Genomic DNA, 15,692 nt, shown 5'->3' on the forward strand with positions numbered 1-15,692 from the left:
CAGGTCCTGGTGAAGGGAGGAAATGGAGGGGCCATCAGTGTGGTAACCTAGAGAGTTGGGTGGTTTGTTCACAAGGGAGGGCATTCCAGAGAGTGCACTGACAAGGACTGGCAGGGAAGGCAGTCATGAGAGGAGACCTGGGGGGTGGGAGTCAGAAGTACAGAGCAGTGCTGTGTTGGGAGAGACGTCCATTCCGAGGGGAGTTGAAAACTCATGGGGATTTGCTGCCCGATAGAGATATTGCCAACTCAAGATTCCTCCTGGAATTCTAATATAAAGAGGTTGCTGAGGGGGCATACAAAGTTGCTGGGGCCGCATGAACAGAGGTAGAATCTGGGGTTGAAGGCACTTGCTAACCAGTCATGGAAGCAATCTGGGACTTTGTTTTGTTTTTTTCAAGTTCCAAACACTCCGAGAGAGAAAAGTGGTTTCGTGCTGAGGCAAAACAGCCTTGGAATGAGTGGTTAGGCCTGAAGAAGCAGGGAAGCTAATTCACTAGGTCGTCTGGGGTGACCAAGATAGATCTGGGGAGGGGGCCGTGGGGAGCCTGGAAAGGATTACCACCTGGATTTCTTGCCTCTACAAAGCCCAGCCCTGTGTGAACAGGGCAGTGTGGTTAGGCCGGAGTTAGGGTAATAGGGGACAGGCAGCCATGGGGTTTCTTGGGAAGACACAGATGGATCCAGGTACTAATAGGACAGAAGGTGCACACAGTCACTGTCTCTGGTCTGGGACAGTTCCTGACCTGACAGAGACAGAACTTGGAGTCGATCACCGTTCTAGTGTTGTTTGTTTTTTCTTTTTTTCCTCACCATCCACAAGAGCTTAAAGAGCTGGTTAGTGGGGGTGAATCCACACTAGGGCAGCTTTGATTTGCCTGAGTATTATTTGTTTTAGCAGGGAGGTCATATGGCCACGAGGTGAAAACATTTGAGAATCATGAGTTCTAGGCAGAATGATAGGAATTGGATTGATAGTAGTACCACTGATGGTTGGAAGAATTTGAGAAAGAATACGTATTTGGAAAGGGGAAATAATGAGCTTGTTTCAAAACATTTTTAGTTTTTGAGGGTGGTAGGAGCCTCAATGGGTTATGATCAGTATCCAACAGGCAGAGGCCTGAAGGGAGGTGGTAGGCCAGGGCTTGAGATTTGTAACTCATTCTTGTAGAAATGAAAGGCTAGAGATAACAAAGAGCACGCACAAACTAAGGAGTAATCTGAGAAGTATGGAAAAATAGGAATTCACAATTCTCAAAGACAAGGCTGAAGTACGGAGGCAAGAACTGTGAAAATTTTGGTGTGCGAGGTTGAAAGTCTGAGAACAGAGAAAACATTTTTTGAGGAAGAGAGATGAGATAAGAATCAAAGGTGACTTCCTTCCGAGCTGGGGACATTAGCTTTAAAACATCAATAAAAGGGAGCAAGAGAAGAGGGAGAAACCCACCACACCACCAAAGAGTTCTTCTTCGGGAGGGGAGGGGAGTTTTGTGTTTTTGAGCACCAGTAAATCTGAGCACAAACTGAATCTTCTTATGAGGTTGATCAGAGTTTCTCTGTATAGGTTCCTAACATGAGAGATGACATATCAGGCGTTTACGTGTAAAGAAAACCGAATATACAGACACACGCATAATCCACGACTTCAATTCTTTTACGAACTATTACAGTGGTGGTGTTTTTTCCCAATGAGGAGAGAAAAAGGAGAATACGATTTAAATTACAGAGATGGAAATTGAGGCCACTCCCAAGGGGACAACTTCTTATCCTGTTAAGAGACACCGGGGGACGATATTGAGATGAGTTATGAAAGATAGATTCCCTTGAGAGCTCCAAGAATAGGATCAAAGTAGACAGCGCAATCTGCCTCTGCTTGATCAACTGAGCCGATATTTCTTTAGCAGAAGGCAGTGGGCTAGATTCGATGGCCTTTCATTTCTCGGCAGCGCCTGAGTGTGGCGTGTCGGGGACAGAAGGTCAAAGGAACCGGGAAGAGCGAGCGGGGGATGCAGCGGCCCCTTTAAGAGCGGCAGCTGCGGCGCGCGCTCCGAAGGCTCTCCTCGGGCTCCGCCCCTTTCCCGTGAGCCCTCGGGGTGTGGTCCGACCGCCGGCGGCTGCCGGTGAGAAGAGGGGCGGGGGGCGGGGGAAGATATGGCTCTGCACTGCTGGCGGCGGGCGTCCCTCCGCCGCGGCGTCGGCGGCGGCCCCCGGGCCCGCCCGCTCATGCGGCCCCTCTGGTTGCTCCTCGCAGTGGGAGTCTTTGGCTGGGCCGGGGCGTCGGACGACGACGGCGGAGCGGCGAGAGCCATGGATGAAGAGATCGTGTCAGAGAAGCAAGCCGAGGAGAGCCACCGGCAGGACAGTGCCAGCCTGCTCATCTTCATCCTGCTGCTCACCCTCACCATTCTCACGATCTGGCTCTTCAAGCACCGTCGGGTCCGCTTCCTGCATGAAACCGGCCTGGCTATGATTTATGGTAAGTGCCTCAACCCCTGTCCGCCCCCTGGCGCTGCCCCTTTCTCTGCCCGCCAGCTGCTTCGTCTCCTCTCCTGGCCCTGCTTGGCCTGCGTTCGGTTCCCCTTCTAATTCCTTTCATTTTCTGCCCCTCCCGGACCCCCTCCCTCCGTTTCTCTGCTTCACCCCCTTTTTCTGCTACAACTCCCGTTTCTCCACCTCACCCCCTTTTCAGCCTCGCGCCCCCCACCACCATTTTCTCTGCCTCTCCACACCTTTTTCGCCTCCAGCCCCACCCCCTTTTCTCTCCGCCCGCCCCCCCTTCTCTGCCTACCAAGCTTGGGACCCGGGCCGAGGATGGGAAGGGAGTGGGTACGGTGTCTCGGATTGGGCTGGGGGCTGGCGGCGGGGAAGACACCATTGCGATCCTTTGCTCTGAGGTGTCAGTTTGTTTAAGGTTCATTGAAGCTCTGGTAGTATCTCTACTGCCCAGAATCTGGCGTTCTTTGGGAGCCAGAGTCGACCTTTACTCATTATCCAGCTCTTGCTACGCCCTGTCCTTTCCTTTCTTGGTTGAAAATGAAAATCTTATTCTTGTGGAACCCAAGTAAAAACCTGAACGTGAAATAGGCTACAGAAGACTTAGGATATTTTTAATGATCTGATTTATTATTGTACTATGCCTGTAATATCTGATGCGGATACGTATGGTTGACCCTTCCAATTCAGGCGTACAGAAGTGAGGATGAGGAAGAGTTAAGGTTCTTCCAGCAGTGTGGTGTATTATACGATGATCAGAACAGTTCAGCCAAGCAGTAATTACAAACACCACGCATATACAATATGGATCGTTGAGTAAATGGCTTCGGTTCTTGTGTGCCAGTGTGCTCTTTTTTTTTTTTTTTTTTTAGGTTATTTATTTATTTATTTATTTATTGGTGACGAGCCTAGAAGGGTAAATCAAACCACTGGTTCAGAGACATTCTGAGCGGTGCTGGGGCCTCATGAGAGGAAAAGAAGATATATATTGCTGACTGTCTTAATCTGACTATGTGGCTGAAGAGATGAGGGCAGACGAACAATCCTTTCTGTGCAGTACATGTTTGAAGATTATCTTCATTTGGAACAGTCTTAAACTGATGAGCTTGTTGAGATTTGTCTCTCAGAATTGCAAATAGACAGAGGACGCTTTGGCACAGAAAGACATATCTCCATGCAACCCCCTCCCTCACCCCTTTCGGTAAATTCAGACTTCTGGAATGTGCATTTCATGGGTAGCAAGGAAAGGTGGTTGTGTGCCTCAAGAAAATGCATGAATTTGGGCTTATTTTTCATTCGTAAGGTAAGAAAATGATAAGCCTGTGTGTGAGTATCTCTGTTCACTAGAATTTATAGCTTTCAGATACATTAGGTGATTTTTATAGTTTATAATTTTTGCATTTCATTTGCAGTGTCCCTTAAGCTAAATTGGCCAGATATGCTATATATTTCTACATAATTTCTCTGTATAAGTGTTTGATTTATTTACTATCCTCAACATACATTTACTGATCAGCCTACTATGTATTATGTACAGAAAATACAAAGACATAAAAGACACTTAACTTCAAGGAGCTTATAGACAGGTTCATATAAAGAAAATACTGGCATCTTAAATTTGGTTAAATGCCCATAAATGCCAAATGAGTATTATAGTTTTATAAGGAACTGATTTCAGATACCTCTTATCTATAGGGAGAGATAGTATGATGTGGTAATGGTACAAGGCTTTAGACCAGAAGTCAGCAAATTTTTTTCTATAAAGGGCTATAAATAATAAAGATTGTCAACTTTGTGGGTCACATAGGTCTCTGTGTTTCTGTTGCACTTTCTTCTTCATTTTTTTTTTTTAAACCTTTAGAAATGTAAAAACCAGGGCCGAGCCCGTGGCGCACTCGGGAGAGTGCGGCGCTGGGAGCGCAGCGACGCTCCCGCCGCGGGTTCGGATCCTATATAGGAATGGCCGGTGCACTCACTGGCTGAGTACCGGTCACGAAAAAGACAAAAAAAAAAAAATAAAATCTCTCTTTAAAAAAAAAAAAAAAAAAAAAAATGTAAAAACCAGGGCCGACCCCGTGGCTCACTCGGGGGAGCGCGGCGGCAAGATTCGGATCCTATATAGGGATGGCCCGTGTGCTCACTGGCTGAGCGTGGTGCAGGCGACACCAAGCCAAGGGTTGCGATCCCCTTACCGGTCACAAAAAAGAAAAAGAAAAAAAGAAAAAAAAAAAAAAGAAATGTAAAAACCATTCTTAGTTCTTGGACTATACAGAAACAGATCACGGACTGTAGTTTGTGAATCTCTGCTTTAGAGTCAGATCTGGATTCCTAGCCCACTGTGCCAATAGCTATGAGTGATCTTAGGCAAGTCCCTTACCCTCTTTACCCTCATCTTTATATTAAGGGTAATGATAGTAGAATTACTGTGAGGAAGAAATGTTTTTAGCCTAGTATCTGACCACTAAGTAACTGCTCTATAAATGACAGCTGTGCTATTATTATTATTGCTGTCACAACTGTATTTTCTCAGGTTAGCCTCAGAACAGTTCTTTAAATGGCTCTATCTTGTAAGTTGAGGCAAACATAGTATTTTTTAAAAAATCAAATAGGGACTTTGAATTGCCCTGAAAATATTTGCTCTTTGGTAGTTGATATCATTAACCTCATCTAATTCTTGGGCAGAAGTAGAAAAGTAGGATTACTGATTGCATTTCCTAAACTTTCCAAGTTAGTAAAAAAGTGATAGAGTACCTTAGTGTTCGTATTTTGTGAAGGAAAAATAAGGGTGTCTTTTGTGGAATATAAAGTGCAAGAGTGTGAATCTGAGAGTCAAATCTGGCTGGGGTTGACTTGGCATTCTATAGCCTGCCCATTTTCTCAGTCTGGGCAATAGGAGCTGTGGATTAAACAGCCTCCTAACTAAACCCCAGGTGCAGTTTGAGAATAGATGGCATTGGGTCATCATATTTTCCAATGCCATGGAAATTGAAGTCTTCTAATCTTAATTACTGTCTGTCATTTACCTTTTCTTACAACTCTTAGCATCATCATAGCTATTGCATTACTATATTAAGACCTTTATTTTTCAGCTTGACTTTCAAGTGAAAAGGAAATGCTTAGCCCTCCAAGACACAGCCCACTGGTAACCTTAGTCCTGTGATGTCGGCTTAGCTACTTAAATCCTAGAAAAATGCTATTTTAAAATAAGTCTTTCCTTTACCTTTTTGAGAAGAAAGGGTAAAAGAAAATTGAAATTGCCAATGTGGTCAGTTTCTAGATTGTAATATAAACTAATTGCTCCAGTTACAAATACACAATCTCACAGTACCCACGTATTTTGTTCACTGGGCTTTCTTAAGAAACTTAAAAGTGAGTCACTGTTAACGTAAAAATTGTCAAGGTAGTTAATTAAGTCTGAAAAGTGATCACTCACTGCATTGTGCTTTCAGATGGTATAAAAAGCAAAAGATGGAAGAAATATTGGTTTTGCCTTAAACTGAAGGCATCCGGAGTCCTAGGCTTAACTAATATGATTCATCGGTAAACAATTATTAAATGTCTATGATGTATGGGATATGATGGGAAATACAGGTGTGAGCCATAGTAGCTGCCCACAAAACACTTACAATCTCATGACTTATAGATAATGTTTCTTGAGGATTAAAATGTGTTAGGCATTGTGCTAGGTGCTTTACAAGTATTGTCATTTAAACCTCATAATAACCTTGTGAGATGGGTACTATTATCTTTCCCGTTTCTCAGTTGAGGAAATTGGGGCTCAGAGAGGTTAAATGACCTGCTTGAAGTCACACAACTTATAAGTATTGAGTCAGGATTCAAACCCAGTCAGTCTGACTCAAAAGCCCCATTCTCTTAGCCCTTAAACTATATTGCTTCATGTTGAAGAGATAAAACTTAACTATAAAGACAAAGCAGGTTAGTATTATCATCACTGCATATGAGGAAACTGAGGTTCACTGAGAAGTTATCTATTCTAAGGTCACAAACTAGAACTTGTTGGAGCTGTCTGACTTTCAAACTTGTGCTTTTTCTCCTACACTGTACTGTAATCAATTTCATAGTATCAAATATATAAAGAGATGATACTTAAAGTTGTAGGGGTTTTGAACGTTATGAGGGAAGGCTATGAGAAAATGGTGACCTAAACCATCTGTTTCACCAGAGGACCACTGGAGAAGAAGCTAATGGTGATGTGAGAGTGAGGAGATGATTAGAAAATTATAGAGGCTTTGGAATTAGAAAATCTAGATTTCTATTCTGGCTTTGTCACTTGATGACAAATAATGTTGGGTAAGTCATTTATCCCCATTTTATAGATGAGGAAACAATGACTGAGATATGTAGAAGTATCTGTGTCATAAGGTTATAAGAATAGAATAACATGCAGAAATAGTTAGGATGGGGATTGGTTCAAGGTCCTAGGTAAAAGGGTTCCCTTGGAAAAGAGGCTTCTCTTTCCTGAGAGGGGAGCTGAAGAGATGGAGAGGCTTGGAACCAAGGCAGCCCACATCAAGTGGTCCCCAGCTTCTCTGAAAAGTAGGCAGTGGGGTTGAGGGCTTCAGAAGGAGGATAAAGGTCAGAAGAGCCACTGTTGAGAATGTGTTAGTTGATGAAGATGAATAAATGCATGTAAAACTAAGCAGAGGTCAGGAAAAGCTTTGACTTTCTTGGCTATCTTGAAATTGAATTAAAGAATAATTATAATTTGTAATGATGAACATGCTAATAGTATTGATTTGGTTATCACATACTGTACACAAATACTGATAGCCAACTCTGTACTCCATAAATATGTATAATTAAGGGCTGGCCCGTGGCTCACTTGGGAGAGTGTGGTGTTGATAACACCAAGGCCACGGGTTTGGATCCCTATATAGGCATGGCCAGTTGGCTCACTTGGGAGAGCGTGGTGCTGACAACTCCAAGTCAAGGGTTAAGATCCCCTTACCGGTCATCTTTTAAAAAAGAAAAAGAAAGAAAGAAAATGAAAAAATATATATGTATAATTAATTGCGTTTCGATTCAAAAAATAAATTTAAAGAAAAAAATTAGCTTTTTTTTTTTTTTTTTTTTGGGCAGCTGGCCGGTAAAGGAATAGAACCCTGGATCTTGGCGTTATCAGTACCACGCTCTAAGGAACTGGGCTGACCAGCTAGCCCTTGAATTACCCTTTAATGTAGATAACAGCATTCTTCAAGCAAGTAATAAATGTTTGTATATACACACACACACACACACACACACACACACACACACTCTTTTTCGATCTGTAGAAATTTTACCAGTTTTGGCCACACTTAATGCCTCAGTGATGTTCCTTCCATATTTTTGACTTATCAGAGGCTTTAGGTGTGATAGGCTGGAAGAATGGGCTGAAATCCATGAGAAAACCAGTTTCCGCTAACTGGGAAAATCATACAATGGCGGGACCTTGGGTGATGCAGAGTTCCTTATCACTGGGATGTTTTCCAGCACAAGTGGGTCAGGAATGTGTAGGAGGGGTAGGATTTCTCTGTGTTGTGAAAGATATCTCTTTGTGGTTATTTTATTTGTTGCCTGTTAGTGGTAATTTAAAATTGTATAATATCAATATTTTCTGTGCCTTTTTCTATGTAGGAGGCTAGAAGTTTCTGCTTTATCCTTTTAACAAAGCACTCTTTTTGAGTCCTTTCTCTTTACTGAGAATTGCTTTAACTCCATGATTAGGATTTGACCTTTTACAGAACCCATATTAACTCTACCTGTCAACTCTTTTCAAAGAAATTCCAATTTTTCAAATGCCTGATGATGTAATGAAAGGATCTTGATTTTTTTTTTTTCCAACCTAGGTCATTATTCTCCATGCTGTTGTTTTGTCTAACAAAGTGTGTGTTTCAAATTTGTCCAAGTGCTGAGCCCTGCTCAGAGCACCCAGTGGTGTTTCAGCATAGGGTCAGGCATGCAGTCAAACCAGTGGATAATACTGCCCCTTGCATAGTTGGGTTTGGGGACGTGGAAAAAAATTATGTTGCTGTTATTAGTATTGGTAGTAGCTTATCTATGGATTTGCATGTAAGTGTAAGGGATCAACTTATACTGAGCCTCTTAATTAGGAAGTCTTATGGGGTAGTAGAGAAAAGAGCTGTTTTTGTATTATGTCGGCAGAGTGACTGCTGATCTATAGCCTTTTCTCTTTAGGTTATGTCTACCAGGCACAGTTGATACTCAGCAGTAACATTTTTATTTTGTTTTTCGGAGGTGAGATATTTTTAGTGTATTTTTCATTTACTTTAAATCTAAACCTTGGTTAATTTTTTTTTTTTTTTAAAGTTGAAGTCATTGTGCTATCAACAATCAATCATTGCTGCTCACTTTAAAAAAACATGTGATTGTAAGTTGGCTAGAAGGATCCCTCATCCCCCCTCCTTCCCCCCTTCCTGGCCAACTACTGCTTGTACAACCCCTGTTTCTGCTTCATCACTTCCCATTCTGCTCCTGTTTCTCTCCTCACTACTCCACTGAAACTGCTCTTATGAAAGATATCCATGACCTCCTAGTTTCCAAACCCAATGGATACTTTTAGTGCCTGCCTTACTTGACTTGGCTGCACCATATGATACTTTTCATCACTTCTTCCTCCTTGAAAATGAAAATTTCTCTTTCTGAATTCTTTGCTACCACTGGTTCCTCTTTTCTTCCTATTCCTGTGAACTTTTCTTCTTAGACTCCTTCATCAGTTTCTCATCCTCTACCAGCCTCTTAATGTTGGTTGTTAATGGAGAAACCCCAGACTTGTATCCAAAATCCTCTTCTCATTTTATTCGCTCCCCAGGTGATCTTATCTGCACCTGACTTCAACCATTTTAAGATTAAGAAATGTATATCTCCAGTTGAGACCCTCCCCCACCCCGAGCTCCAGATCCCACATACTCAACTGTGCATGTGACACGGGTATATCAACTCAACATGTCCAAAACTGAACTTGGCCTTTCCCCCTGTACATCCGTTCTTCTGCCTGTACTCCCTACCTCATTGAACGGCCTGTTATCCACTTACATGCTCAGGCCAACTTATCCACCTAGTTACCAAGTCAATTAAAGGTCCTCTTAGTCTTTTGTCTCCCTTCCCCCCAGCCTATTCCACTCAGTCACCAAATCTTTCTAAAATGTAATACCTGCTAAAATCCTTCTCTCTTCCTATCACTGCTCTCTTAGATGAGTCCTAAGATCTTATTGCCTGAATGACTCCAGTGGCCATCTATCTAACCTTTTAGACGCTCTCCAGTCTAGACTGGTCTAAAATAGAAATCTTATGTCAAGCCCCTGCTTAGATCCCTTTTGCTCTTGGGATAAAGTCCAAACTCACTTCTCCAACATACAAGGTCTTTTATGATTCAGCTCTTACTAGTCGTTCAAACTTCAACTTTTGTCACTTAATAAGCCAGCCATACTGAACTACTTGTGATTTTCTGAATGGGCTGTGTTCTCTCCTTCTTCCTTGACTGAGCATGTACTTCTATTCCACCTGGAATATACCCTTTCTTATATTTTGTTACCTGATCAGATGACACCTCTGGAAAGCCTTCCCTAATGTTGCACTCACTCAGCCTTGTTTAGGTATCACTTTTCTGTTTTCATAATACCTTGTATATATATGTATTGTATTACGATTGTTTATTCGGTTTGTTTTCACTACCTGGACTGAGAGCTCCTTGAAGGAGAGACCTTGTTTTTCTCTCTGAACCCTGGGGGACTACCTAGCATAGTACTCTGTTCAAATATTAAAAGAATGGCTGAATAGTCAGAATGAAAGGCGACAGAAAGGTAAAATGTAGCTAGCGGTATACTATGCATCTTGGACTTAAGGAAAGTTCCAGAAGTTTGGTTCAATTTGCAGTTGAGGTGTATCCATATAACGGAATATTATTTGGCTATAAAAAGGAATGAAGTTCTGATATATGCTACAACATGGATAAACCTTGAAAACATTATGCTAAGTGAAAGAAGCCAGACACAAAAGGCCAATTGTGTAGGATTTCACTTATATGAAATATCCAGAATAGGCAAATTCATCGAGGAAGACAGTAGATTAGTGGTTGCCAGGGGTTGAGGGTTGGGGGTTGGTGAGGGAATGTAAAGTGACTGATAATAGGTATAGGGTTTCTTTTTAGAGTGATAGTGGTGATTGATATAAAACTTTGTGAATACACTAAAGACTGCTGAATTATACAGTTTAAAAGGATAAACTTTATGTTTTGTGTGGTTTGTGAATTAGTTCTCAATAAAACCATTATTAAACAGTTGCGGTTGATCAACATAGTTTTATAGTACCTAGAACATTGTGCATATTTGAATATCAATAGGATGATCCAGGTACAATCCTAGCAATATGTTTGATCTCATAGTGCCAGATGCAGGACTTCTATTCCATGTTTTGATTTTGAAGCAGATATTTTAAAATTGAAACCAGACCTTTTACTAGTAGAAGAACTCAGTCAACATACATTATTGACTTTCCAATTTGTTAAATGTGTATTATTTGGTCAGCCATGTGCTTTGGAAGTAAACTTGGAAAGTGTATGTGTTTAAGTCTTGTGAATTGATGGATGGAAATGGAAAACATATTTCTAACATGACTGCACTGTCAGGTTGGGACATCTTGGAGCATATTCTGTGTACAGATGGATTGAAGGTATTTTCTCATTTTGTACCTTCTTCATCACTTATTTATGTATTGATCTAGAAATGCAGTGATCTATGGTTAACCTAGGGAATGTTTTTCCCTTCTGTCCCACTGGATTACATCAAGATTGGGCTCTTGGATGTGTGAGTTTAGTAATACTTTAACATGTAACTGCATTCAGCCCAGAAATTGGTTCTGAACCACAGGGGACTATCATAAGAGATTTTCTGTTATTAATCCAGAAGTATGTGTGGGGTGCAAAAGAAGTGATCTCTGTCTGCAAGAAGAGCTTACATTGTTCTTTTATTTCCAGGTCTTCTGGTGGGCCTTGTGCTTCGGTACGGCATTCATGTTCCAAGTGATGTAAATAATGTGACCCTGAGCTGTGAAGTGCAGTCAAGTCCAACTACGTTACTGGTAAATGTTAGTGGAAAATTTTATGAGTATACACTGAAAGGAGAGATCAGCTCACATGAACTTAATAACGTTCAAGACAATGAAATGCTTAGAAAGGTAAGTTCTTAGAGGGAATCTTTGCATTTTTTTAAAAAGGATATAACTAGCAGCAAAGAGATTTAGAAGAAAAATAAGTAATGAATTTTTAATGATATTTAAAATAATCAGTCTTTAAAAATGGAGTAAAACCTCAATTAACGAATGTAATGTAAGGAAATCGATATGTCTGTATAGCTCATTTTCTGATTGAGGCTAAGTAACATAACCCTTTTTGTTTCACTGTGTTGCTTACAATTATTGTAATAAGTGGTGACTAGGATTGATTTAAGCAGAATTTATAAGCGTTTCAATTTACAGATGGTCCTTATGGTTTTATAGTATTTCAGCACATTGGGTTTATTTGATAATACCTAAAATATTTTATTGATATTTCTTGGAATTCCTTCTTGCTTTGGTTGTGTTCTATACTGAGCACAATTCAAACTCTGATTCATGATCTGGTTCAATCTGGGGCCTTAGTATGAGTCTCAGTTATTGTACCATGCTGTGCATAAAGCTCTATTTAGGAGGTTGGGTTGGAATCATACAGGCTCCCAGACATTACTAGAGCTGCTTCCTCTTTTCCCCCTCCTAGTTTCTATCCCGAAGCTTCTCAGTGCCACCTTGCTCACGTCCCTTTGTTTTCACACACCCTTGGCCATTTGCCTTCATTTCTTCTGTCTTTCACATTGGCAGGACTTGACTTTAACAGCTACTTGATTGTGTTCTTGACCATTTTTAATCTTTTAAAATTTCATATGAACTTAAAGTTTACTCTGCAGCAAGAGTTCTTTCTACCTGTGGAAAATTCCAATACCTTAAAAGTTCTAGGTAAACTAAGACAAACTAATACTTTGTATTCATGTCACATTGTACCGCAGTCTTAAAATAAGTGGGCTATCAGAACTTGAAATCTGAGTTGTACATAAACTTTTTATCACAATATTATGTTATATACCTTTAGAGATGTTACCTATGTAAGAAGTCTGGTTTCTCTTGCCAACAGTAATGCTGTACCCTAAATTTTATGTTACCAGTTTTGAGTCTCTTGTATTTATTTATTTATTTATTTATCTTGACAGTTTTTTAAATTGAAAGATGATTATATATATTTGTGGGGTACAGAATCAAATATCGATACATGTGTACAATATGTGGTGATCAAATCAGGGTAATTAGTATACTCATGTTTACAAAATGTAATCAGTCTTTGTGACCCTTAACTAGTTTTTGGCCAATCTCCCTCCCCCACTTCCCACCTCTAATAACCAAAGTTCTGTTCTTTTTTTTTTTCCTTTTTGAAATTTTTATGTTGTATTAGTCCATTTTGTGTTGCTATAACAGAATACCTGAAACTGGGTAATTTATAAAGAAAATGAAATTTATTGCTTACAGTTTCTGAGGCCGGGAAGTCCAAAGTCCATCTGGTGGTGGTGACAGTGACTCAGGGTTCTCACACTGCAAGATGGTGGAAGCAGAGAAAGCAGAGAGAGAGAGAGAGAGTCTCTCCTCTTCCTTTTATTTTTTTATTTTTATTTTTTATTTTATTTTGTCGATATACATTGTGGCTGATTATTGCTCCCCATCACCAAAACCTCCCTCCCTTCTCCCTCCCCCCCTCCCCCTCAACAATGTCCTTTCTGTTTGCTTGTCGTATCAACTTCAAGTAATTGTGGTTGTTATATCTTCTTCCCCCCCCCCCGGTTTTTTTTTTTGTGTGTGTGTGTGTGTGTGTGTGTGTGAATTTTATATATTAATTTTTAGCTCTCACCAATAAGTGAGAACATGTGGTATTTCTCTTTCTGTGCCTGACTTGTTTCACTTAATATAATTCTCTCAAGGTCCATCCATGTTGTTGCAAATGGCAGTATTTCATTCGTTTTTATAGCTGAGTAGTATTCCATTGTGTAGATGTACCACATCTAGTTAGGATGGCTAAAATCCAAAAGACTCTGAACGATAAATGCTGGCGAGGTTGCGGAGAAAAAGGAACTCTCATACATTGTTGGTGGGACTGCAAAATGGTGCAGCCTCTATGGAAAATGGTATGGAGGTTCCTCAAACAATTGCAGATAGATCTACCATACGACCCAGCTATCCCACTGTTGGGAATATACCCAGAGGAATGGAAATCATCAAGTCGAAGGTATACCTGTTCCCCAATGTTCATCGCAGCACTCTTTACAATAGCCAAGAGTTGGAATCTCCTCTTCCTTTTAAAGCCCTCAGAACCACGCCCCTGACCACCATTTTTAATCCATTCACTACTGCACGGGTCCTACAATCCAATCACCTCTTCAGGGCTCCACCTTTCAATTACCATAATAGGATTTCCCACCCTTTTAACAGTCACAATGGGGGCTAAGTTTCTAACACAAAAAACTTGGGAGACAATTCAAGCCTCAGTGAGTTTTGTGGGGACATAGTTCAATCTACTACAAATGTATTATTGTGATTATTTCTTTCTTTCTTTCCTTTCCTTATTTCAGCTCCCACTTATGACTGAGCACATGTATTTCTCTTTATGTGCCTGGCTTATTTCACTTAATGTAATTTTCTCTAAGTTCATCCCTGTTGCTGCGAATGGCAGAATTTCATTCTTTTTAATGACAGAGTAGTATTCGATTGAGTATATATACCACATTTTATTTAAAGAAAAGATATGTTCATGCTTTCTCCTATTTTTAAGTTTTTTAATATCATAGTATTTTATACACTTTCCACGGATAATGGCTTAATTATTGTTCCAACACTATCTCCTTGTTGAGAAGTAGTTGCAACAGCTATCCTGTGAAGTATTTTTAAGTTGCCATAGTACTGTTCTTGCCTTTGACCAATCAATCTTTTTCCTTTTTGACAATTTGATAATGTAATATGAGGTCTTCTGAGAAAGTCATCTAAAAGAACTCTTTATTTTAACAGGTTACTTTTGATCCAGAAGTATTTTTCAACATATTACTTCCTCCTATCATATTTTATGCAGGTTATAGTCTAAAAAGGGTAAGTGATTTTGTGTTTCATATACTTTGAACAACTTTAAACTCCATGGGCTTTATAGTATCTGACACTTCAGAAATAGGCAGTTCTTTCCAGATTCCCCATCTCTCTCCTCTCATTATCCTTTTTAGATGCTGAAATTTATCCTTGTACAAAATGCTTTCTCTTATTTCTTCTAGTGAATAATGCATTTAATATTAGTATAGTACACTACAATAGAAAGCCTTTTCTTTTTCAAATAATTGATAAGTATACTAATACAGTGTAATTGTTTTTTGTCAGAGACACTTCTTTCGAAACCTTGGGTCTATCCTAGCATATGCTTTTCTTGGAACAGCAATTTCTTGTTTTGTTATTGGGTAAGTATTTGAAGCTTAAAATACTTTTTAGCCTTTGAATTATAACTTTAAAATAATACATTTTTGATTTATGCAGTATTGTATTACCAAATGTGTCTAAGGACTTTTGCAGTGAAATGTATTCACATAGGTAGTAAGTTGTTTGAATTTTCCTTAAGACCATGGTATTATTGTATTTAAATGACATGAATTAAATTTGGGATTAGTCACAAGATACTACAGTAGACCCATCTTCTTATTCTTACTTTATTCTGACTTCTTTAATGATTTTTTTTTCTAAAATTGGAATATGTTTATTGAACAGGTCAATAATGTACGGCTGTGTAACACTGATGAAAGTAACTGGACAGCTTGCGGGAGATTTTTACTTTACAGATTGCCTGCTGTTTGGTGCCATTGTATCGGCAACTGATCCAGGTATGATGAGTGGGGCTTAAGTACTTCAGGTACAGTGTTTTGTAGTCAAAGCACATGTGGATATTTTTTTGAGGTGTAGAATTAGTGGTTAGTTATTTCCCTAATACTGTACTTTCCAATTGTGGAGGAAAAACAAAATTCATGATTCCTTTTGGCTTAAGCACACATTTATTTTCTTCTCTTTTATTTCTTTTTTATACTTGCCTATTACTGTTCTATGAATTGATGCTATTTAGACAAGGGGTGTTTT

The 15,692-nt window shown here is 40.0% G+C and overlaps 1 protein-coding gene across 1 annotated transcript in view; it reads left to right on the top strand.

Moving 5' to 3' along the window:
- The first annotated feature begins 2,142 nt into the window (after positions 1 to 2,142).
- The window catches only part of SLC9A6 (solute carrier family 9 member A6), a 59,390-nt gene continuing 45,840 nt past the window's right edge, over positions 2,143 to 15,692 (top strand). The window contains exons 1-5 of the mRNA XM_063083213.1: positions 2,143 to 2,475; positions 11,488 to 11,687; positions 14,592 to 14,669; positions 14,949 to 15,025; positions 15,330 to 15,442. Of these exons, the coding sequence (XP_062939283.1) occupies positions 2,151 to 2,475; positions 11,488 to 11,687; positions 14,592 to 14,669; positions 14,949 to 15,025; positions 15,330 to 15,442 (793 nt within the window). The 5' untranslated portion in view covers positions 2,143 to 2,150. The remainder of the gene's footprint in view (positions 2,476 to 11,487; positions 11,688 to 14,591; positions 14,670 to 14,948; positions 15,026 to 15,329; positions 15,443 to 15,692) is intronic.

Source organism: Cynocephalus volans, chromosome X, assembly GCF_027409185.1.
Source record: "Cynocephalus volans isolate mCynVol1 chromosome X, mCynVol1.pri, whole genome shotgun sequence".
NCBI lineage: Eukaryota > Metazoa > Chordata > Mammalia > Dermoptera > Cynocephalidae > Cynocephalus > Cynocephalus volans.